Genomic DNA, 26,768 nt, shown 5'->3' with positions numbered 1-26,768 from the left:
CAACTGCTGATTGGATCACTCTCTCTCCTCCCCCATCATGAGTGGACATGCCCCCCTACTGCTGATTGGCTCACTCTCTCCCCTCCCCCATCATGAGTGGACACGCCCCCTACTACTGATTGGCTCACTCTCCCCCATCATGAGTGGACATGCCCCCTACTGCTGATTGGATCACTCTCTCTCCTCCCCCAACATGAGTGGACATGCCCCCCTACTGCTGATTGGCTCACTCTCCCCCATCATGAGTGGACATGCCCCCAACTGCTGATTGGCTCACTCTCTCCCCTCCCCCATCATGAGTGGACACGCCCCCTACTGCTGATTGGCTCACTCTCTCCCCTCCCCCATTGTGAGTGGACACGCCCCCTACTGCTGATTGGCTCACTCTCTCCCCTCCCCCATTGTGAGTGGACATGCCCCGCTACTGCTGATTGGCTCACTCTCTCCCCTCCCCCATCATGAGTGACACACCCTCTACTGCTGATTGGCTCACTCTCCTCCCCCATCATGAGTGACACGCCCCCTACTGCTGATTAGCTCACTCTCTCCCCCATCATGAGTGGACACGCCCCCTACTGCTGATTGGCTCACTCTCCCCCATCATGAGTGGACATGCCCCCCTACTGCTGATTGGCTCACTCTCTCCCCTCCCCCATCATGAGTGGACACGCCCCCTACTGCTGATTGGCTCACTCTCCCCCATCATGAGTGGACATGCCCCCAACTGCTGATTGGCTCACTCTCTCCCCTCCCCCATCATGAGTGGACACGCCCCCTACTGCTGATTGGCTCACTCTCTCCCCTCCCCCATCATGAGTGGACACGCCCCCTACTGCTGATTGGCTCACTCTCCCCCATCATGAGTGGACATGCCCCCTACTGCTTATTGGATCACTCTCTCTCCTCCCCCATCATGAGTGGACATGCCCCCCTACTGCTGATTGGCTCACTCTCCCCCATCATGAGTGGACATGCCCCCCTACTGCTGATTGGCTCACTCTCTCCCCTCCCCCATCATGAGTGGACACGCTCCCTACTGCTGATTGGCTCACTCTCCCCCATCATGAGTGGACATGCCCCCAACTGCTGATTGGATCACTCTCTCTCCTCCCCCATCATGAGTGGACATGCCCCCCTACTGCTGATTGGCTCACTCTCCCCCATCATGAGTGGACATGCCCCCAACTGCTGATTGGCTCACTCTCTCCCCTCCCCCATCATGAGTGGACACGCTCCCTACTGCTGATTGGCTCACTCTCCCCCATCATGAGTGGACATGCCCCCAACTGCTGATTGGATCACTCTCTCTCCTCCCCCATCATGAGTGGACACGCCCCCTACTGCTGATTGGCTCACTCTCTCCCCTCCCCCATCATGAGTGGACACGCCCCCTACTGCTGATTGGCTCACTCTCCCCCATCATGAGTGGACATGCCCCCTACTGCTTATTGGATCACTCTCTCTCCTCCCCCATCATGAGTGGACATGCCCCCCTACTGCTGATTGGCTCACTCTCCCCCATCATGAGTGGACATGCCCCCCTACTGCTGATTGGCTCACTCTCTCCCCTCCCCCATCATGAGTGGACACGCTCCCTACTGCTGATTGGCTCACTCTCCCCCATCATGAGTGGACATGCCCCCAACTGCTGATTGGATCACTCTCTCTCCTCCCCCATCATGAGTGGACATGCCCCCCTACTGCTGATTGGCTCACTCTCTCCCCTCCCCCATCATGAGTGGACACGCCCCCTACTACTGATTGGCTCACTCTCCCCCATCATGAGTGGACATGCCCCCTACTGCTGATTGGATCACTCTCTCTCCTCCCCCAACATGAGTGACACGCCCCCTACTGCTGATTAGCTCACTCTAGGCTTGTTCGACTTCATGCAGCTCTGCGCTGACCGATGGGTGGCTGACTTGAAGCAGTGCATGCCGGTTAGAAATTTTGTCCGACTTGATACAGCACCGACGCCATGTGACTGTGACATATGCCATCAAAGTATCGTGAGAGTGATTCGAGAGCAGCCGGCTGATTCATTCTGCGCAGCTTCTCCAGAGGAGCTGCACAAGCGCTGATGACGACAAAACTGTTCCACGATTGGCCGAATCCACCTCATGACAATGATCACGTGTTTCGTGTTTATTAGAACACCTTCAGTTCCATTAATGCTCACAAATCTCTTTTCATGTAGTCGCCATGTTTTTTCATAAACATGACACAATAGGCTATAAGTTATAGCCTATTGTGTCATGTTTATGAAAATAAAACTGATTAAAAAAACATAGACCCCACTACATTGGTATTTAAATTTTATAGGCTAATGTTGAACTTTATTCTTGTACAAACAGACGCTGTTGCAGACATAAAGTATTAAACGGAAACGACATTTCCAAATATTGCATTTATTTTACTTCAGCTGTGGTAAAGTATGCAAACACCACGTGAGCGGTCACTATGGGAACCAGAAAGCGCCCGACTTCACGTCTCCATTTGCAGCTCCTGCCTGCACGCAGCAACTCTTGCTGATCGGTTACATCCAGCCGCAGCCGATGTCGGACACACCTTCTCTCTCCTCCCCCATCATGAGTAGACGTGCCCCCTACTGCTGATTGGCTCACTCTACTTCCCCATCATGAGTGGACACGCCCCCTACTGCTGATTGGCTCACTCTCTCCCCTCCCCCATCATGAGTGGACACGCTCCCTACTGCTGATTGGCTCACTCTCCCCCATCATGAGTGGACATGCCCCCAACTGCTGATTGGATCACTCTCTCTCCTCCCCCATCATGAGTGGACATGCCCCCCTACTGCTGATTGGCTCACTCTCTCCCCTCCCCCATCATGAGTGGACACGCCCCCTACTACTGATTGGCTCACTCTCCCCCATCATGAGTGGACATGCCCCCTACTGCTGATTGGATCACTCTCTCTCCTCCCCCAACATGAGTGACACGCCCCCTACTGCTGATTAGCTCACTCTAGGCTTGTTCGACTTCATGCAGCTCTGCGCTGACCGATGGGTGGCTGACTTGAAGCAGTGCATGCCGGTTAGAAATTTTGTCCGACTTGATACAGCACCGACGCCATGTGACTGTGACATATGCCATCAAAGTATCGTGAGAGTGATTCGAGAGCAGCCGGCTGATTCATTCTGCGCAGCTTCTCCAGAGGAGCTGCACAAGCGCTGATGACGACAAAACTGTTCCACGATTGGCCGAATCCACCTCATGACAATGATCACGTGTTTCGTGTTTATTAGAACACCTTCAGTTCCATTAATGCTCACAAATCTCTTTTCATGTAGTCGCCATGTTTTTTCATAAACATGACACAATAGGCTATAAGTTATAGCCTATTGTGTCATGTTTATGAAAATAAAACTGATTAAAAAAACATAGACCCCACTACATTGGTATTTAAATTTTATAGGCTAATGTTGAACTTTATTCTTGTACAAACAGACGCTGTTGCAGACATAAAGTATTAAACGGAAACGACATTTCCAAATATTGCATTTATTTTACTTCAGCTGTGGTAAAGTATGCAAACACCACGTGAGCGGTCACTATGGGAACCAGAAAGCGCCCGACTTCACGTCTCCATTTGCAGCTCCTGCCTGCACGCAGCAACTCTTGCTGATCGGTTACATCCAGCCGCAGCCGATGTCGGACACACCTTCTCTCTCCTCCCCCATCATGAGTAGACGTGCCCCCTACTGCTGATTGGCTCACTCTACTTCCCCATCATGAGTGGACACGCCCCCTACTGCTGATTGGCTCACTCTCTCTCCTCCCCCATCATGAGTGGGCACATCCCCTACTGCTGATTGGCTCCTCTCCTCCCCATCATGAGTAGACACACCCCTACTGCTGATTGGCTCACTCTCTCTCCCCCCATCATGAGTGGACACGCCCCCTGCTGCTGATTGGCTCACTTTCCTCCCCCATCATGAGTGAACACGCCCCCTACTTCTGATTAGCTCATTCTCTCCTCCACCATCATGAGTCGACGTGCCTTCTACTGCTGATTGGCTCACTCTCTCCTCCACCATCAGGAGTGGACATGCCCCTCTGCTGCTGATTTGCTCACTCTCCTCCCCCATCACGAGTGGACACGCCCCCATGAGTGGACACGCCCCCTGCTGCTGATTGGCTCACTTTCCTCCCCCATCATGAGTGAACACGCCCCCTACTTCTGATTGGCTCACTCTCTCCTCCACCATCATGAGTCGACGTGCCTTCTACTGCTGATTGGCTCACTCTCTCCTCCACCATCAGGAGTGGACATGCCCCTCTGCTGCTGATTGGCTCACTCTCCTCCCCCATCATGAGTGGACACGTTCCCTACCCAGCTGATTGGCTCACTCTCTCTCCTCCCGCATCATGAGCGGACACGCCCCCATGAGTGGACACGCCCCCTGCTGCTGATTGGCTCACTTTCCTCCCCCATCATGAGTGAACACGCCCCCTACTTCTGATTGGCTCACTCTCTCCTCCACCATCATGAGTCGACGTGCCTTCTACTGCTGATTGGCTCACTCTCTCCTCCACCATCAGGAGTGGACATGCCCCTCTGCTGCTGATTGGCTCACTCTCCTCCCCCATCATGAGTGGACACGTTCCCTACCCAGCTGATTGGCTCACTCTCTCTCCTCCCCCATCATGAGTGGACACGCCCCTTACTGCTGATTGGCTCACTCTCACCTCCCCCATCATGAGTGGACATGCCCCCTACTGCTGATTGGCTACTAGTGTGTCGGCCCCATCCACTTTCAACAGCATTTCTCAGAAATCTCTTACTTTAACTTTAAGGTACAATATTTTACCAAAAGAGTGAATCTTCAGATAAAGCAACATCGATATTGCCATTTAAAATTGACTCATAATTGTGTGCTGTTATGTAAGTCACTTGTGATTGGCTTAAAGATTACTATTACTATTACAATACATTTACATGCTTTTACCCAAAGTGACTTACAAAAGAGGAGCAAAAGCAATTTGTCAAAGATATTAGTATACAATATACATCTAATTCTATGTTGTATTTCTGTATGCATAAGACCGCAGAGCCCAGAAAAAGCATCATATTGACCTATATTCAGAAGAGTCAATATCGTTTTTTAATAACCAAATTTTGGATCCACCCAGTCTTTACTGTATAATTACTTCATTGCTTTTGTCGGATACAAGCTCCCAGCTAATTATAAGTTGGTATCACCTATAAAAGAAGGTATACAACTGCAGGGCAACTGCAGTGGTTTTTAGTTAATTATGATGTCCTATACTGTAGTTAAGGCTGGTTGAGTTAAATTGCCATTGCCTGTATGCACTCAGTAGAGGGCAAAAAAGAAGAAGCTAACAGGCGGAGTGAAGAGTGCTTTCCTCAACTATAGTGACCCTCATGTGTCATCATAACATGGTCAATATTGCACAACACCTGAAATAGACACTATTAGCAAACTGAATTCTGCTGCTGTCATGCTTTAATGCATGTTGTTTAAGTTATAAATAAGTTATTTTGTAATAATCCAGGAATACCTCAATTAATTGTTTTCACATTTGTATCGTTTCACGTAGCCTATTAATGCACAGTTGTTTAGATAGATAGATAGATAGATAGATAGATAGATAGATAGATAGATAGATAGATAGATAGATAGATATATAGATAGATAGATAGATATATAGATAGATAGATAGATAGATAGATAGATAGATAGATAGATAGATAGATAGATAGATAGATAGATAGATAGATAGATAGATAGATAGATAGATAGATAGATAGATAGATAGATATTCTCAGAATGAGTTTACATGGTCTGGGGGATTTCATGTTTGTGCGGTGGGCGGGGCTTCCGCTGGGGGTGTGTGTGGGGAGGGGGAGGGGCGGGGTCAGTGCTGACGTCATCACGGAGCCTGTCAATACGGTGCAGAAATGCAGTGTTTGGTGCAGCAGCAGACTCCGTGGAGGTTTACGAAATCCTTGCGTGGTTGTTAAATGTCTGAAATGGCCTCGCGCCAGAAATACAGGTTTATTCGTCCGTTCGCCCCCTGAAGACGTGCGGTTTTAAAGACAGCGTGTGGGCTAAGCGCTCGCTAGCCGTCGCCATCGAAATAAAACTGGGTTCGTGGACAGAAGAAAGAAAGAAGACGACAGGATCTGGACACGTTTACACAGACCTATGCGACTATTATCAGGTGATGCAAACTGTAAATGTCATTCGAAAAGCTTGTGTGTACAGAAGCATCGCTCTCTGCACCTGTCACATGCATTAGCCTATTTACATGGCCATTGTTAGCGCGACAGATGAATAGAAAAGTTTAGCGCGCTAGAGTTGGTTTGGACACTCATTCAAGTCGCTACGTGTGCAGAATGTTCTTACGCGATGCACATGCAACGCGTTTTCCGCGTAAAACAAGCGACTGGATTCATTCACTGCGTGTGGGCTTTGTTATTGTTCGCGAGTTTGGGAATCGGGGACGGTTAACGTTACGCAGATCATTATTATGCAGCGCATTATGACGCACTGTGGTATTATGACGCAGTCGCGCGTTCTTTCATGTTTCGGAGAATGTGTGAATGTAGAATTCAAACTTAGAATTGGTCATTTTTTTCATTGTTGTTCCTGCGAAACTGAACCTGCTCAGTGGAACGAGCTTCCGCATAATTTCGCTTGATAGCTGCTTTGCCTTTGTCACACGTTGCTTGTCACACAGCCTCTTTTATATTATTAAGATGTAAAATATGTGTGGGTGGGTGTAATAGATTTTATGATTAGGCTATGTATTTAGTTAATTTCCTTACACACACACACACACACACAGATAGCCTATAGGCCTATATGAAAAAAATAGCACTTTTTACTTACAAAAATATTAGTATGTTTTTATAACCGATTTGCTGTCCTCAATATTGCTTTCACTTTTTCATATTTTTGAATGATATGCTCAGCAGAGTAACATTTGCATTTTTATATCATTATCTATTATTAGATGTCATTGCAGGACAAGTTCGTTTAGAAAAAAGAAATTCCATTAAAAGATGACTGACTGCTAGTTTAGTTTCTGTGTTGGCAAGTATCATGTGTTTCCATGTGTTCTAGCATGTGTCATGTATAATGACTTACTGGCTATTTAATGTATCTATTTAAATAAAGTACCTACTGTAAATACCAGTCACCCACACATGCCATAAGACACTTTTAATGAAGTCAAGCCTAAACTGATGTTCAAACTCTATTAACCTCATAGTGATGGGCCTGTCAAATGGGAATATCAAAAGTTTAACAGTGACCTTTGGGATCGACCCTCTTACATGCACATGGCTAGTTGTTATTGAGTTGTGCAATCGACATCCATTTGTGCATTATTCCCTAAAATCTATCATTCCCAGGTAGCACGGGCTCAGCAGCAGAGTCTTTTGACCAGACAAAGGTTGAAGCCAAAGGCTTTTGATGAAAGGTTACCTGTGGCCCATTCCCTCTCAGCGGTATGCGCCGTCATGCTAACGTATATGTACAGTATGTGCTCCATACGCGCCCTCACCAGAGGGGATCACATGTTGCCAGTCACCTTTTTTAGTCTGTAAATAGAATTACAATGGATGTGTTAAGTTGGGGTAACAGGAGACTGGCTACTAGATTAAAGAAACCCATTGTGCTAATATCATCATCATGACCCAATCTGCTCCTATTGTTGCAATCTCGTCAGTACCTGGGTAAATGATTTAAACCTTTGTTAGTTTAATCTTAATATCTTAATAAAGTACAGCTACATGTTTACTCACATTTTTGGTGGGATTAGTGCGGTTGAGCCCATTGTTTCTGTGTTAGATGCAATCATGAGAGCTTTCGCAATAGAAGTTCAAGTAATTGCGTGAGATTTTAATGAACAGTCAGACTTTTATGTGGAAGAACGTATTTAAACCATGCTAAAAATAATGCATGTCAAAAAATGTGTTTTATTTTTGGTTGATTAGGTTAAAATAAGTTTGTATTGCTGAAGTAGTTTGAAGAAATGCTTTATTGCAAAGACATTGATGCACAGGTTAGCATTTCTTTAGTGTGTGTGTGTGTGTATGTGTGCTTGATACAGTGATACAGCTTGAAAAATACCAGATGACTCAATATGACTCTTCCGCATGCTGGGGGACAGTGACCCCTCTCTATAATGAGTCTCTCTCTCACAGACACACACACACACACACACACACACACACACTCACACTTACTACATTCCTCTTGCCTCTGGCGCTCATTTTTCTGAAATTTCTAGACGTTGACCAGAGAGATAAGACATTTCCTGTGGTTGTTTTTGCTAAAATCTAATTTAATTTTTTTCATCATTCTTTTAAAGGGTTAGTTCACCCAAAAAAAATGAATTCTGTCATTAATTCCTCATGTCGTTCCAAACCCGTAAGACATGATTCAGTCATCATGTTAAACAAATGAAGATATTTTTTATGAAATCGAAGCGATTTCTTTCCCTGCGTTGACAGCTTACGCAACTGCCACTTTCAAGCCCCAGATAGGAAGTAGACCTCAATAAAATAATCCTTGTGACTCCAGTGGTTTCGCCTCAGTTTAATGAAGCGACGCGAGGGCTTTGTTTGCACACAAAAAAATGAAGAATATAAAAATAAGATTTACCATTTTATTTACAAAATATTCGCAACGTCTGCTCTCGCGCAAAACGCAGTGCTCTCTTTACACTGGTACATCTTAACAGCACCATCTTTTAACCATTTTTATGTAGCAAGCCCATCACAACCATTTTTTTCATGTAAAATGCATGAAATGTGTGACTAACTGTCTTTTAATTTTTAATCTACCGGTAGTCATTTTTTTCTAGATGATAGTGTTATGTTGTAATGATTAATATTTGAAACTACTCAATAAATTAAACATCTTTCCTTTAAGACAATGAGGATTTAAGGGATTTTAGAAAACTTGGATGTTATCCCATTTTTAAGATTGTTTTTTTAAGTGTTGTTTAAATAAATAAATAAAACAACATTTGTATTTTGGGGCCTACAAAATGTGTTCTTATTAGAAAATGAGAGGAAAATGGCAGTTAAGTATTTTATTCTTAAGAATGTTCCATAAATATGGACAAAGTCCTGCCAAGCATCACACATTTATGTAGCCTAGCCTAAATGTTTAAAGTTATTTAATAAAATTTTACTCTTGAAAATTTGACAAACTTTTTTGACTATTGTTGTTAGTTAAGTTAGAAGCGTAATTGGAGAAGTAAAAAATACATATATTTTCAGAAGATAAGTAATTATTACTATTTTCAAAAATACAAAATTACAGTTTGTCTTTCTGCTCCTGCTCTCACGTTCTCCAGTCACTCTTTCCCACCGTCATAATCTTCTTTCTGGAAAACATTTGGAAAACAATGAAGTGCTTTCACGATATTACACGTTTAATAACTTTCTTTGTCAGTCTACCTCATTTCTCACAAACAGATTAATTCTTAACACATAGTCTTTGTGAAATGAATGAGCAGTCGATCAGATGCACTGTAGTTGAGCTCTTGTCTGGTAAGAGGTCGCACACAAACGCAGTGGACATTGTGAGCGAGCACGAGTGTGACGGGCGGTGTGTGTGTTGTGATGTCTCTTGTGCAGGTGAGCGATGGATATGAGAGAGGTGTATGTGGTGGCTGGCAGCTTCGTGGGGTTCCAGCTGTTCTTCTCCTGCGTCAGTCCGGTTCTGTCTTCCAACTTCACGCACGGTTATGGGAAACTTCCACCACACAAACTCAACGACTGGAACTCCAGGTATGAGCTCAAAATAAATCACCGATTCCACCCCAACAGAAATGTGGCTAGAAAAATGCATGGATGGGTATACAGTATAAATAGAAATGGATGGGTAGTTATATGGATGGATGGATAAATAATGGTCAAACTTGCAAACAAATATAGACCTATACATAGACACAAAGCAGGTCTAAAGGAAGTCACATATTGTGAAATATAGCATGAATGTATAGATGTGTTGATAATGCTATGGTTCATGAAAGATTAACATTATCTTAAGATCTTAGGATTAAACTCTAAGAACTTTTAAAGAGTTTTCTAAGGGCTTGAGAAATTCTTAATTTCTCAAATATTCTCAAAGAACATTACTTTTTTTCTTAATATAATAGTATAATAAAATGTATGTATAGTATACTATCCAGCACATGAAGCTGCCTTGTCTAATATAACAAAACCACATCTATAAAACCACAGATAACAAAAATCAAATCTTCAAATTATATTTGACATGCTATTGACTATTTTTTTAAAGTAGCAAGCTCCTCCAGATAAATTGTTTTAATGTAAAATGCATGAAATTGACATTTAATGACATTAACAGGAGAACAGGAGAATTTTCTAGATGATCGCAATAAAATCTTGCAGTAGCGATATTTATTATTTGTTACTTATGTTGTAATGCTTAATTCTAAACTAAATAATGCCACTATTGTCTTCTGTTGAGCTGCTTTACGACAGAATTTGAATTGAAGTTTGCATCATTGATCATTATTTTTCTGTTTATTATTGTGAAGCTGCTTTGAAACAAATCTGTGTTTTACATAGTGTTATATAAATAAAGGTGACTTGACTTGATTAAATATATAAAACGACCCAATAAATCAGTTTAAAGACAAGTTGTATTTAAGGGATTTTAGATAAATAAGTTTTTAACACAAGCTGATGTAACCATTCAGATGCTGCTGTCAATTATGAATATTTCAAGGTTTTTGAAGAAAATAATATCACCAACGTTTAGGCCTAACTTAATCTTAGAAAATGATCGTGATTTTAACGGTAAAAGGTGCTACAGTGCTACAGTAAAAAACTGTTAATTAGTTAACAGAAAGTTTCCTTACTATATACGGTAAATAACTGTGATCGATCTAATGGTACATTTAGTGTAATTTTACCGTAAAATACCGTTAAATTTACAGTTTTTGAAAGTGAAAAAGAACAACTCATTGTATCATTTACAGTGAAAAAACGTAAATTGACATTCCCACAATTGACTGCGTGACACTTCACATTTGATGTATTTTTGTTGAAATAACTGATTCTTCATAGATTTCTTAGGTTTTTTTTCTAATCAGTTATGTACATTAGGGTTTTATGTTACATTTAATGTTGTTAAATTAATGTTTATTGCATTTTTAAAATTTCATGTGTTACCATGATGGTGTTTAATGTTTGTGTGACTCATGACTGCTGTGATTGTTGATTGTCAGTGTATTACAATGGTACAACACAAATATTAATACTTCATTAGATCGGTAAATTAACATTATATCAGATAATGAAATACGGTTTATTACTGTTTATTTTAAGTTAAGTCTGTAAAACCTAAAATGTCGCTGCCATATTTCATACGGTAAATTTCTGGCAACCACAGCTGCTGGTATTTTACCGTAAATTTAACCGATTTTATCGTTTTGGTCGATTGGATCGCAAGTAGACGACACTTAATACAAGTGTAAACGGGGTCTAAAACGTTTTGAATCTGTCCACTTTCAAAGTTGAAAACGCATTTGACCAGATTGCTTTCGTATTGCAGACACTCATGTGGTCTACTCTCCGCCTACTGACCAAATTATAAACATTATGGAAAGTGCGCTTGCCAGACGGGATTTAAACTGTCGGCTGAAGACCCAAGTTTGGTTTGAAGATGAAAAACATACCAATCACAATGTTCTCTCACCATTCCTGATTTCTAACACACTCTCACTTGCGGCTGTCAGAGCAGAAACAAAAACGAAAGTTTCTCGCGTTCATATGTGAATTGTGTGAGCTTATTTTGTCCATTGGATTAAAAGATCTGAAAAAAAAACATGCATTTATCCGCCCATAGACCCTCCCCTCAGAAGTGGTTGAAAGTGGACAAAAGAGACGGATTAAAACACCAGGTGTAAACAGGAATGTGTCTCCCTCGTCTACTTGTGATCCGATCGAACAAAACGCATCTTAATATAATATCATTCGTAATGTTGTAGTACATGAGTTGTAGGCCGACACAAGCGAGGTCTAGTGATCTCTGTACTGAATTGTGAAATGTAGGATTTCTCTAATCACCTTTCCTCTTTATCTTATGAACCTGGTTAACTTTGACCTTACACCGCTTAGTCAGGAATAGATAGATCTCTGTACAGCACTTTTTATAAAAAAAATGTTAGAGGTCAAACACACAAGATGATTGAATTGGTTTTAGAAGATACTATATACCCCACGTTCTGGTTTTGACATCCTCCATTGGTTTAAAAGTCATGACGTGTTAAGAGAATGAAACCGAGAAGATATTCTGTCAGCAAATCTAAATTCTTTGATGCTGTAATGAAAGCAATGGTACAATAATATATTTATAATTATAGTGTTTTATGAACACACAAAATATGGTAACGCTTTAGTTTAGGGTCCAATTCTCACTATTAACTAGTTGCTTATTGGCATGCATATTACTAGAATATTGGCTGTTAATTAGAACATATTAATGCCTTATTTTGCATGACCATATCCTACATCCCTTAATCCACACAATGCCTAAACTTAGTAACTACCGTACTAACTATTAATAAGCAGTAAGTAGAAGTTTATTGAGGCAAAAGCCAGTGAGAATTGGACCCTAAACTAAAGTGTTTGTTTATATGTTGTTAATTAGCTTGCATATACATACACTCTAAAAAAAAATAGTTTGGGTCAAATTTGGACAAACCCAACTGTTGGGTTTTTAAAATTGATTTAAAAAATACTTGCCCAAATATGAGTTGAAACAACCCAGAATTAACGTAAAAATGAAACCTTATTCACACTCTCATGGGATGAAAATAAGAATGTAATTTGATAGTAAAGTATTTCCTGTCAAACTTGTCGACCTTCGTGTTTACAAGACATGGTAGAACAGAGAATTTAAAAAACTAATCGAAACAATGGTCTTCATAAAATATATATATATTTTTTTGTTTTCTGTTAAATGGTGAGAAAATTCCTAGAGAGTTTCTCAACACTCAGATAACAGATTAAAAGGTCTACAGTCCACAGACAATGTTCATGCTCAAACAAACTAGTGGATCAGATCAAATCAGTTCATTCACTGCTATCTACCATAGATACTATTTCCTTCTGTCAGCACCATGTTATCTATGTGAGATTCCTAATGTTGATTTCTTTCTACCCAGCCTGCAAATTATACAAAGACTCACTTTTTAAAAGAAAAATTCTAGGTCTCAATCTCGTCTCGCCAACTAAACTGTCTTTTGGTTGTCAATTTTCACACAACTCTGCCAGCGTTTAAAAAAACAAAAATGCTTTTAACACAAAAGTTGTATGGCCCCCCAAATATTTTGTTTTATGAATATCTGAACATACAATATATCAAAAGAAAGAACCGAGCCTCTGCTTTTAAAACATACTGTAATTTCATGCATTTCTTTTTTTATCAACACACAAGCAACAAAAAGCTAAATTTTGAACAAAAAGCTGAGAGAAAAAGCCCCTACCGTATATAGTGCAGTAAAACATGGATTGGCCGAAAATTACGTCAATGGCGGGGAACTAGTTCAGTTCTGTGAATTTTAATCTTTAAATCCAGCAACCTTAAGTCAAGTGCAATTAAATCCAAGAATTTATTTAAAAGGCATTCTCAATTCAATTCTGAATGATGCACAATCCTGAGCGCCAAACTACTTGAGTTTGTGATTACTGAAATGTTGCTTGAAAACTCAGTGGAAAGTTCCTGATGTAAAATGTTGAGTTAAAATAGTTTCCCAAGCTTTTGTTTTGACTTTTTTTTTTTTTTTTTTTTTCAGGTTCAAGATCCAAATGATTCTCTGTCTGGGAATAACGGAGTTGTTTTTATGTCCTCAGGCTGGTGTCCACTGTCCATGCATTAATTGTGGGGCTGTTCTGTCTCTATATCCTCTGGTACGATGATGCCGTCAATGAAGACCCTGTCTGGTAAGAAAGAGGCTAGTCGTTCAAAAACAGGGCAGGTTTATTTTCACCTTTATTGTACTTTTTGGATCTCGTTGTGATTTTATTTTCTTTCTTTTTTTTCTTTCTTCCACTGCTTAAAACCAAACTCACAAATGCGTCTTTAGTAGAAAAGCTATTTATGAATCCATAAAACCCCCCAAAAAGCAAGAATCAAACAATTAGTACCAATCAATATAAAAGTGCCCATATTTGATGATATAATGGATTATATGACAAATGTCCCTTTATCCTGAAGTTTTAATTGAAACTTTTGCTCTGTCATCAGAAATGTTGTGTCCACTGTAGTCGCCAGTGCAGAGAACAGCCGTCTCATTTGTCTTCTTGTCTTTATTTTTCTTTTCTTCTTTCCCTCTCTTTTAATCTTTCCTTTTCTGCCTGCTGCCTGTTTGGTCTGCATCTTTGCATCCTGAAGGGGAAGAATGGTAATTTGTCTTTAGTTGTTGTCCTCTGTAGCTCTGCTCCAAAACCCACTGAGCTGTCTACTGAGACAGCATTTTGAGGCCTCATAAGCACGCTGTTGATGCCTGTTCTGAAAGGTAGACAGCAACTTAGGGTTTATTCACACTTGGCAAGTTTGGTTCGATTGTTCAATTAAGTGTGACTGTGAACGCTGCCATCCAAACCCTAATGCGCACCAAACAAGCGGATCGAGATCACTGAAAAGATGGAAGAAGACCTCTAAATGAACCAAAAACAGGACGTGATGTCACCAGATGCGACCCTATAAAGGACTGAATGCTCAAGCATACCGTTTGTCTTCTCGTTATAGTCGTGATGTTGACCATCACAGTTCGGTACAGGCATCAGAACCGCGTCTCCTCGCAGAAGATCTTCAATTGTGTGTGTGACAGGGATTCCTGCTAGACTGGTCCCACCAGACTCTTGTACATTTCATTTGTACAGAGAGTCTGGCCACTCTCCATTGACAAGCGTTAACTTCCTTGAAGGCGAGTACTCTGTTTTTTAAACAATTGGATCTGCCCAGAGTCACTCTGGATCTGCCTTAACCAATCGCTAACGTTTGGTTGTGACGTATGTCTACAACTCAAACTAGCGCACAACCTCAACGTCATCGTTCTCAGCCACTCCCTCTGTTCGCTGATTGGACCGGTAAACGATTTACTGCCGAAAACCCAAGAAAATACCGCAAACCCAGGCGGAGTACTGAAGTAAAATGAAAACTGAGCGGAAGTACGTAGGAGGGCGGAGCCAGGCTAGATTCCTGCTGCGGTTTTGACTCCTTTACACATTTTATAAGCTCTTCACGAGTTCTTAGCTGGCCAAAATACCAGCATACGTAGCTACGCACACACAACGAGCGCATTTAGCCCAGCACACAGCATTGGTTTGGATGTTTGGTCTTTTTTTTTTTTTTTTTTTTTTTTTTTTTTTGTATCATTAGTTTTGTCTTAATGGCAGTGAGAATGCAGAGTGAACCAGGTTTTTGGTCCGGACCAAAAGAACCAAGAGAATCGAACTACAAGTGTGAACACACCCTTAATGTTTCCTTCTAAGTTGCCTCGTTTTTAGCAGCGTTGCATGAAGGCTTCGTGGATAAAGCAAACCCAGAATGCTTTGCAGCACACAAATGCTCTGAGTGTAAAGCATAAGCTGCGTCCCGATTCGGAGACTCAATCCTTCAAAGGCTGCATTCGGAGGCTGGATGTGTCACAGCGGCGCAATTCGAAAAGCTCTTTCAATGCGACTTACAAATGCGTCCTTTTTTGGGCCACGAAGGATAGAACGAGTGGATCCTTCGCAGCCTAGCCTACTCCAAGTTTCATTGTGTGGCGATGAGGAGTATATTTTTTTTTTTATGAGAAAATGTAAGTATTGTTGGGTTTCAACTTACTTGAATATCTGACGATACAAATGTTTTTTTAAAAATGTTGACATATCTTACCAATATGTGGTTCTATAGATAGTTTATAGATAGTTTATACTCTTTATCTGGTACATGAATGGACCAAGGTGAACGTGGTGTTTCGTTTTCAGACAGTTGAATATAACTTTTGAAAAAGTCCTGTTCAAACGTTACTTCCACTCGTCAACGGAAGCTGTCACAGGACAATCCTCTGTAGGCTAGACTGACACTTGGTATGACCTTCGTGGATTTTGAAGTCCGCGTCCTTCGAAGGATGCAGCCTCTGGATTAGCACACAGCTTTAGTTTACATACACGAATATTGGTAACACTTTACAATAAGGTTAATTTATTAAACATTAGTTAATGTATTAACTAACATGAACTAACAATGAGCAATACATTTGTTACAGTATTTATTAATCTTTGTTAATGTTAGTTAATATGAATAAAGCTGTTCATTGTTTGTTCATGTTAGTTCACAGTGCATTAACTCATGTTAACAAGATTTTAATAAAGTATTAGTAAATGTTGAAATTAACGAAGATGAATAAATGCTGTATAAGTGCAGTTCATTATTAGTTAACGTTAACTAATGTAGTTAACTAATGTTAACTAATGAACCTTATTGTAAAGTGTTACCCGAATATTATTAGCAAAATGCTAATGCCAGACTCTATTGCAATCAGATGTGAGTCAAGTCTCCCGTCTAATTCATATTTATGGTGCTTGTGAAATTGCTACTTTTGTCAAATAAACAGCAAGGCAGCTCACTAGGTTTGGGAACAGAGCGCTTGTCTTTGCATTTCACTTCTATATTCATCTCTTCTTTCGCCATTTGCTTTCTATAACAGTGACTAGACACTTTTTCTGCTATTTTGGTTCTAGAGGTCATTTTTTTCCTTTTCATTTTCTCCATAGAGAAAAATTCTTTGAAATTTATAAAATTCTTTATTAACGAGCCTTGAATCATGCCAAACATGTCTGAGATGAACCACATTACATACTTTGATTTGAAGTAAATAGAGAAAAAAAACACTTACATTATTTTATTAGGGAATTAACTATTCATCCTATAAACTATTGCAAATTGTCGAGTTTAGTCAAAAATGAGGGTGCAACATAAAAACTTGATTTATAATGATTAATTAAAAGTATAAACAAAGTATACAGTTTAAGTGTAGTGTAAAATATCAAATATATAAATAGTGAAGAGAATATAGAAACCAACTCAAGTCTCAGAGTTTAGGGTGGCACTGTTTTGAAAGCTGTACATTACCGTTAAAACAGTTTCTCTATGGAACAAATGAATATTTCTTGGAGGATTTTTTTTTTTTTATATTAATATTTACTTCATGAATAACCTTTCCCCCAGTTCCTTGATTTGTCACTTGTCCTCTCGCTTTATTTCTTTCTCATCACCTCTGCTCCTTTTCCCCCTGTTTTCTTTGGTTACCTGTTGACGCATTCAGAGATGGAAACATATTTCTGTCTGTCTGTTGTCAGTGTGTCTTTTCCTCTCTCTTCTCGCTCTCTGAGATCAGAGAGTTTTTAATCTTTTCAACAAGGCGCCTTTTCAGCAGGAAACATCAGATTCCAGAGTCCCCCTCCTCTCTCGTATCATGTGACCGTCCTCCAGGCCTCCTCTCTCCTCTGTCCCATAGGCCGTCTCAGGCCAGAAATGCTGACCACAAACACGCCGCTGAGAATTCATTCCCATCCACCCCTCACTTCATCCTCACCCCAATAAACCCTTTTCACATTTCCCGTGTTTTAGAAGCTGAAGTCGTCATAGTTGGGCTTTTTTATTTTAGCATTCCCATTTGCTCGAATAGCAACAAAATCCACACATTTCTATGACTTTCCAAAAGAGGAAAAAGACAAAGATTTCAAATTTGGCGTCACTCAGCTGTTGTATTAGAAACACTTACGCAGTGAAATTAATATAATACAAAATATAGTTACAACGTTAATAACTGTGAAATGGATCATCATGTGCTATGTTTCTATCCAAAATTGTGAATTTAGTTTTAGCAAACTTGGAATTTCGCATTAAACATTGGCGAATAAGGCAGCGTTTCCGTCCCATGTGTTCAAGAGAACAAATTTAGAACTTCCTGGGAAATTGGTGCAAATTTTCTGTAATATAAATGGAAGTTGCTGCAATCGTGGAAGCCACTGTGGTTCCGAGCGTGCAGATGAAATGCAATAAACGCTGTCATGGTGTTTGGGAACGCAATCGTGTGAGACACTTCTGGGACGTAATGAAACCCAACCATTTTGATGACGGACTTTGGTTCAGGCATTTCAGAATGACCAACATTTGAGATGTGATGTGATTGGTCAGCTGGTTAGTCCAGTTATCCAATCACATCCTCTGTTGAGGCAAAGTCACATGAGTTTTTTGTTGTTGTGGATCGAGGGATTTATTTGGCAAATGTGTTTCCATCATAGCTTATGCGTAGCTTTCTTATCAGATAAAAAAAAAAGTCTGCCTCATTTGAGAGTATAAGATATTTATGTGCATTTTTAGAATTTATGCATGCTTGGCATTTCTATCCAGTGTTTTTATTATTATTATTATTTCATAACCCAAAATGTGCATAAAAATAGGTGGATGTATAGTAAGCATAGCTACAGTATGTCATATACAGGTAAAACTCGAAAAATTAGAATATCGTGCTAAAGTTAATTTATTTCAGTAATTCAACTTAAATGGAGAAACTAATATATTATATAGACTCATTACATGCAAAGTGAGATATTTCAAGACTTTATTTGTTATAATTTTGATGATTATGGCTTACAGCTTATGAAAACTCCAAGGTTTTCATAAGCTGTAAGCCATAATCATCAAAATTATAACTAATAAAGGCTTGAAATATCTCACTTTGCATGTAATGAGTCTATATAATATATTAGTTTCACCTTTAAGTTGAATTACTGAAATGTAACTTTTGCACGATATTCTAATTTTTAGAGTTTCGCCTGTATGCCTTTTCGATGTTTTTTTTTGTAATTTAAGTAAATTTCTTTTTACCAAAAGATGTCACCTCTTTTGTCTGCTTTGCTCTTTTCATATTTGTTTTTGCTCTGAGTCTTCACTTGTTGTCGTGGGATCATGAAGGAAAGGTTTCTGTCCTTATTTTTCTGTTTGTTTTGTGACCCGTCTGAGCAGCCATCACTTGGCTTGATAATATCCAGTTTCAAGTGTAGGTAAATTGCATTGTGCATCTCAAGCTACATGATTAATATTAATATGTCGGCTACTGTATAACTAATACGGTTTAGAGCTGATGGTAACAGGGTTGGCAGTTTTACTTGTCTTGTGCTCATTGTGTCATTCAAGGTGAATTTTAGAAGCTACATTTAATGCTAATATTGCGAGCACAAAAACATTCCTTTTATATCGTGTCAAATATATGGGATTTGTCTTTTCTTTTGAACCAGGGCAAGAAGTTGGATTTAGAAAAAGCATGAAGAAGAAATATTATTTAGTCTGCACTATCTTTCTTTTTTTGGCTGTCCTCTGTTCTGTTTCAACTATATTAGCAATAATGCATATTTTTAATCTACACACACGATAATGAAAGGCACTTGTTTTGTCGAATGACCCAACAGAAACTACTTTGTTTCAGTGACTAGGCTTTTGTTTGCTAAATTAACAAAACAATAATGCCTGTCACCGTCTTGCCTGAAGAGTTAAGCTCCACAGAACCTTTAAACCGCTCAAGCCGATCTCTTTGTGTTTTATGCTAACGGCTACATACATTGCCATCCAGCTTGACTCGAGCCTTGCACTAAAATGTCTTTCGTTAGATTCGTCTATACTGTAAGTCTGTTTGGTCAATCTGATTCTGTTCCCCAAAGAGTGAATTAGACCACAGTTGAAGAAACTTGCTTGGGTATGTCTATCTGAAAGCTATCTGTTATCTGTACAAAAATAACCTGATTGTTGAGTTGGTTTTAGGTCAATGTCAGAACGACATGTACCACGTTCAAACCATAAAAGTACATAAAGAAGGAGATTAGATAAGAGGACACATTTAATACATTTTTTAAATAATTTTCGTTATAATCTATAAAGTTAATTATAGCAATTATAGTTAATTATATAATTGAAATGAATTAATTTTGGGTTCTTTTTATTTTATTCCCGCCAAACTATCATCAGTTATGTACTTAAATGTGCAGTATGTAATATTGACAGTTAGAGGTTGAAATGGGTACTACAGTCCAAATTCAAAACATTGGAGAGACTTGTTTGCCTCACTCCTTGTCCTCAGACTCCACAAACACACGGGTTGCCAGATTGATGACACGCGACAGGAACGAGCGCAATTGAAAATGGAAGGCGACGAGGCTTAACCTGTAAATTGATGAGTTGATTTATCCGCGTTTTAACATGCCTCTGATCATAGCGCTTTTTTAAATGGATGCTGAGGCTTTTTAGGTGAAATCTGCGATCTCTGACCCAGTTTGTTCGCTGGTTCGTCTGAAATACGATGTGTCTTCCGCAAACTGGCAACCCGGGGTGTTGAAATACTATTGGGTAAATTGGCAGTGGGACCAAAACAAAAATAGACATTCCAACATGGAATGCTCATTTGAAAATAGAATAACGGGCTGTATCATTGTTTTTCAGAGAAACACATATATGACCTTAGCATGTTTCCTAAATCTCTGCAAATGCTTTAGTACAGTCAAAAAACTTGCATACAGCACCTTTAACGCTACAGTAGGCCTTTTACAGTACTTCAGAACCATTTTCACACGTAAGATTAAGTGTGAAATCCTGCATGGAGGCGTCAGCTGTGCAGTTCTGGACGGGGAGTGAGAGTTCAGGGGTTAGACAGAGGGGTCAGAGGTCACGCAGAGGGTATACTGAGCTTCCTGTGCATGCGAGTCTGCTAGCGCTCGTATTGAGATCGTGTTTCACACACGCATATCCTCTGCTACTGGACACCTGCGATCGCTGTGTATCAGTTCCCTGATAGCTTTACAGACTCAGAGAGAGACACGGATCTCATGGACACATGTACTGTAACGCTGGCTTGTTATTCATTCACCAAGATATTCATCTTCCATATGGCAGGCGCATGGGTTTGTTTAGTTCATTTTCTCTCCCTTGTAAGTCTCGGATGACCCCAACGACCTCACTCGAATGAATTTTCATGAAAATAAACTTCTTAAACCACTCTAAGCTGCGATGCTTGATGCCATTCTCTGCAGTTTGAGCTAATGGATGATTGTGCATGCAAGTTTGCGTTTATGCCTACTTTTGTATAATTTCTCTGAACAAAGCGTCTTTATTAGTTTTGCCCTTGGTTCAAAAGAACACACTGATCATCTGTTGATCTATTAGGGCTGTATGATTTCTGCGACGCTGAAAATATGGACATGATGGAATTCAGTCATAAAAATACAATTTACCGTTGAATTTACTGGAATTTGGAGGAATAAAATAAAAGTAGGGATGTACACTTAATTAATAACAATATGGACTACTGTCTATGAATATTAATATTATTAAATAATTATGACATAAATATATTACCATTATACAGTAGAATGTCCCTCTCAAAGTAATAATAACACAATAATATTAAAATATCACAATTTCTCATCCATGATTTAATTTAAAGAGTAAACCAAAAAAAATTAAAGGAATCATTTTAATTTTATTTGATTACATTGTAAAAGATTAATTCAGTCATAAAAGTTCTATGCATAATTTTTTTTACCACTGATTTTAATAAAAATATTTTATTAAATCATTTTATTTTATTTTTTTTACTTTTATGATATATAGTTGGTTTGGTTAGACATTCTATTTGGTCTAAATAAAAAATGAACTTAACTATTAAAATGTAATCAAGAAAACATTTAAATGGAAACATAATTTTGGAAAAAATAAAAATGAGTGCAGTCAAATCACTTAATCACGATTAAGCAAATCTAACATTAAAGTTAGTAAATGTATATCAATTTTGGATTGATTTATCGATTTATTTATTGTTAGATGCAATTTAATTGATTTGACAGCACACAAAAAATGGGCCCTAATCTATTTCAGAATTTTTCAAATGCATGAAACTGATCTGAGATCAGGCAGTTCAAAAAGTCACAGCAGTTTCAAATAAGAAACACTTTTTAAAAAAAATTATATATTTACGCTTATGTGTATTTGCTTACAACAAGATACTATTACCAGAAATCTGTGACTGAAAAAAGCATGCTTTAATGCTTGAATTATGTTTTTCATGCAAAAGTAGTAGATCACTATCATCTCAGATGTTCACCCATTGTTTCACTGGAATGTGATGTTACAGAGGAACGTCACTTGCACAGCTGGCAGTGTTGACGTGGCATGTTGCCAGTGATAGTACAGTAATAAATGGCTTCAGTCAAAAACAGCCCCACTCCCTCATGCTTTGTTGTCGCCTAAGGTTTCCATCTGCAGGTCTACTGGGTGGTGACGCTTTTAGGGATTACACCTTTCAGAAATAAGCAGTTCATGCTAATCTTTTTAAGTCCAAACAGTACAACATTTCCATTGCTGAGTGACTGCATTTCATATTCTGTTGTCTTTGCCTTTAGTTTGAGCTTTATCTTTTTCTGCTTCTTCAGGGGTGATCCTAACCTGGTTAAGCTCAATGTGGCCATCACCTGTGGATACCTGTTCTATGGTATGAATCGTTGATTTATTATGGAAGTTCACGCACAGATGACACATTTCAGATCTTTTCAGGTTTGTCTACATTTTTTTTTTTACTCTCTTGTTCTCTCTTCCGTCCTCTACTTCTCTTCTCTCAGACCTGGTGCTTCTAGCTTGTAACTGGAGAACCATGGGTGACGCGTTTTTTGTCTGTCACCACTTGGCGGCGCTGTATGCTTATGGATATGTGCTGGTAAGTACCTGGTAATGCAGAGCACAACATGAAAGGCCCTTGAAATTGAGCACATTTACTGTAAAAAAAAAAAGTCTGATAAAAAATATGATAATATAAGAGTTTAAATCTTTAAAACAAAATTCTTAGGTGTCATTATGTATTCAAAAAGTGACTTATTTTCACTGTTCTTTATATGATTTAAAGATTTATATACTTTTTTTTTTTTTTTCTTAGCTTGTCATTTGACAGCCCAAAATAACCTTTCAGTGTTAAAGAGACTTACTAGCCTTGGCACACAGTTAGTTAGTTAGTTAGTTAGTTAGTTAGTTAGTTAGTTAGTTAGTTAGTTGACAACAAAATGGCATTTTGGGTATATCACCCTGACCTTGATTTGACTGTGTATATATTTATGCATGTGTATGTATTAAACAAGTTACTAGCCACTCAGTATTTTCACTGGCCACAATTTTAACATTAATGCCATAGGGAAAAACTGCCATTTAGATACTTAGAAACTCATAATGCGGCAGCAGGTATATTAGGCTGCTGTCACTTTAAGAGCTGCCGCACAGATCATTATACTGATACGCATACATTTTCTTTCTGACTGTGATAATACTCGCCAATACCAACATTTAGACATTATGTTGTGTGTATTTGACTCTTTAAACGCAATAAGCAGGGGAAAATAACTCAATTTAGTACTGAGAGGCAGCTTTGTGCCGCTCTTTGGGTGTGAGCACAAAATCTGTGAGAATGAGTAAATTATGCTTAATACGTGCAATCCCATGCTGAAATTCAAGCCCTGTAACAGCAACAATATTCATCCAGAGCAAATGAAACGATATCGGTATAAAAAAAAGCCAGATATTTCTGACAACACTACATTGTACTTAGTTTAGTATTTAAGATGCATTTTTAAAAGACTACAATTGAAATATGTATATATTATATATAAAATGCAACCCGCCAAAGTGGCTAGTAGGAACGACTGCGTTACATGATTTATATATATATATATATATATATATATACACACATAATATATTTACAATTTATTCAATATAATTTGCGATTAATCAATTTGACAGCACTAATAATAAAATTGTAATATTCATATTTATTCTTTATTGTCCTCGATAGAGGAAATTTGTTTAATAATAATAAATGTTTGATCCCAAAAATAGCTAAAAAAAAAAATTATTAAATAAATTTTAACTGCAGAAAATGAAAACTTGTTACTCATTGGAGAGGTATTTAAATAATTGTCTGTTTGATCTGCAGACGCGTGGAGTGCTTCCTTATTTTGCGAACTTCCGACTGATTTCCGAATTGTCAACGCCGTTTGTGAATCAAAGGTGAGATTTGTTTACTCATTGGGAGAGATTTATTCAGAACCATAAACTTCTCGGTTGACCTGTTTCTCTCTCCGCAGGTGGTTTTTCGAAGCGTTAGCCTACCCTCGTACCGACCAGCTGGTTGTCATCAACGGCATCGCCATGGCGGTCGTGTTCTTCCTGGTGCGCATTGCCGTGATGCCGCCCTACTGGGCGAAGGTGTTTGGCACGTTCGGTACGCCAGCGTTTGAAAGGCTTGGTCTCAGTGCTCAGGTGGCTTGGATCGTATCCTGCATTTGTTTGGATATCCTGAACACAATATGGATGTACAAAATCGCCCGCGGCTGCTACAAGGTCATTACCAACAAGCTAAGAGGGGGCAAAGTGGACGCCAAAAAGACCAATTTCGTGAACAACCACACAGACTGAGAATCATCCGCAATAAAGACATCTAGATTAGACGTATTCTCTTCCCAGAATATAGCGACTTCCGAGTCGTTTCCATTGTGCTCTGGATGGATGTGCTCTCAAAAAGAGGTTGAGAGGCTCCATCCCAGTGTGGTTTTAACCTCTGTCATTTACAAACAATCTGAATTCACCTACACCGGTGAACATCAAGCGGATAAATGCCTCAAACACAACCAAAGTGCCTCAAAGCACAAAGAGAAGCAATAGAACATGAACACGTGAGCTCGTGACCACGGAAAGTCCATCGCATCTCCCTCGCAAAGCCTTATCCAGTCCGCACCCATCCGTGTTTTTTCTCTAAACCAATCGTGGTTGGCTTAAGAGCCATATTTCCTGTGATATTTACACTGATGTGCCTCAGTGGTCTCCAGGCTTGAACTTGCTTCACAATTGCTCATTTTGTTGGCGGATCGGAAACGCTCATCGAATTCATTCAGTCTTACGTCAACACTACATTGCCAGTCTGACTTGTCGCATAGGCTTCCGTGAAACCACAGATCTACCTCTCTCACCGTGTCAAGCACAAGTGCAGCACCTGCCCGTCCCAGAACCAACACCGTATGGACTTCAAGCGCTCACGGCCTTTACTGTTAAAGCCCATACCCTGCAGAACTCCTCTTATGTTGCACCTCACTCGCTCTTTTGCATTTACAGTTGTCTTCCAGGTGGAAATGGAGAGAAAAGGTTGTTTGTAAAGCTTTTGAGAGTTTCGTTAGTTTGCGTGCATGCTTCTTTTCTGACCGCGTCGGTCAGCTTTGACGTCATGTCTGCATTCGATCCAAGGAAGCTGTGGCGGTTTATTCATTTCTCAGGTTGTTGACTTTTCTAAAGCCCTTCATTTTCTGTATTTGCATGGGTTTCTCCAACACGCTGAAGTTGCATTACGGTCTCTCTGAACTACATGTGCACAGGTTTTAGATTGTTTCGGTTCTCGCCAAATAGATCATTTAAACGACTTGAGAGGAACAGGTGCAAATCTTCATCTTAGTCCTGTTTCTGCCAAATTCAAAGGTTTTTTCAGCTTGTTGGTCACTAGAACTTTTGGCTTTTGTCATGATGCATGAATGCTGATTCTACTGAATGTGATTTCCAGCTTATATTTATCTGGGCATGTGAACCCATGTTGCATTGTGCTGTGGTGTTACGATATATATATATATATATATATATATATATAATTTGCATAAAAACATACGTACTTATTTCTACCAAGTGACAGGAAAATCTTGTGTTTTCAGAGCTAGTGTTTCTCTTCTGAAATTCAGGTACACGAATGTCATTTTGACTTCTTAAATTGGTTCATTCTGGCAGAGAATGGGAGAGGATTGTGGGAAATTACGTTTTTTTTTTTTGCCTTAGATCCGTAATTCGAAATAACCAAATCGTCCTCCAGGCCTTGAATATGTGAAGCTGTGACAATAGAAATATACTCTGGTGATGTTTCTGGAGAAGGAAATGACCCTTGGTCATGTAATCATATGTAGTTGTGTATAATGTCTGAAATGAGCTGTAATCTTCGTGTTTACGAAAATGCGAAAGAAGGTTAGGCTTTGTGGTACGACATCCCACACAAACGTTGCACAATCGGATGCCTTTGTCGCGTTAATATTGTAATGATCTTCAGTGGCTGGCCGTCCTCACTATGCTATTGCATTTTTGAAGGGCTGATCGAAATCAATAAAAAGTACAAATTGAATTGACTACTCTAAATAATAATAAGTATTCATTAAAACTGACTTTTCGCTGCAGTTATTGATTGTTTTCTTTAGAACAGCCACAAAAACGTGCCTGTTGTTATACAAGCTACGAAGTTTGTGTATGAAATAAGAGCATAGATAGGACTGTGCTAGTATGAAGCAGTCGTAGAGTTAGCACAACCCTAACATTAGTACTGCGCCTAGCCTCGCTTTAGCTTAAACCCTCACGTCATAGTGGACGCTGTGCTAATTCAAAGGGTAGGAGAATGTGAAAAATCTAGGATAACCTTAGTAGACGGGATCCCTCATATCATCGTCCCATTATTGTTTACAAAGACCTCTTTTATAATCCATGCTGCACTTGCCTGCTTTCCTTTGGTCCGATCCTCATGTGGAGCAGATTTGACGGCATCCTAACCGAGACAAAACATGTTTTTCATGATCGCATGGAGCCCCAAATTATTTGTCAGTGTTTCAAGCTCACATGATT

At 39.6% G+C, this 26,768-nt stretch overlaps 2 protein-coding genes across 2 annotated transcripts in view; one reads left to right on the top strand and one right to left on the bottom strand.

The window, feature by feature from the left end:
* Positions 1–26,768, bottom strand: part of LOC307009008 (uncharacterized protein) — a 416,885-nt gene that overhangs the window by 263,410 nt on the left and 126,707 nt on the right. The window lies entirely within an intron of this gene.
* Positions 5,941–25,503, top strand: tlcd4b (TLC domain containing 4b). Its single transcript, XM_079633464.1, has 7 exons — positions 5,941–6,207; positions 9,641–9,793; positions 13,892–13,981; positions 22,514–22,572; positions 22,700–22,794; positions 24,061–24,134; positions 24,212–25,503. The coding sequence occupies exons 2-7, from the start codon at positions 9,648–9,650 to the stop codon at positions 24,540–24,542; spliced, it is 795 nt and encodes a 264-aa protein (XP_079489590.1). The 5' UTR covers positions 5,941–6,207; positions 9,641–9,647; the 3' UTR covers positions 24,543–25,503.

The sequence above is a fragment of the Phoxinus phoxinus genome, assembly GCF_949152265.1.
Source record: "Phoxinus phoxinus genome assembly, chromosome: 1".
Taxonomy (NCBI): domain Eukaryota; kingdom Metazoa; phylum Chordata; class Actinopteri; order Cypriniformes; family Leuciscidae; genus Phoxinus; species Phoxinus phoxinus.
This window is presented reverse-complemented; position numbering and strand designations above follow the sequence as displayed.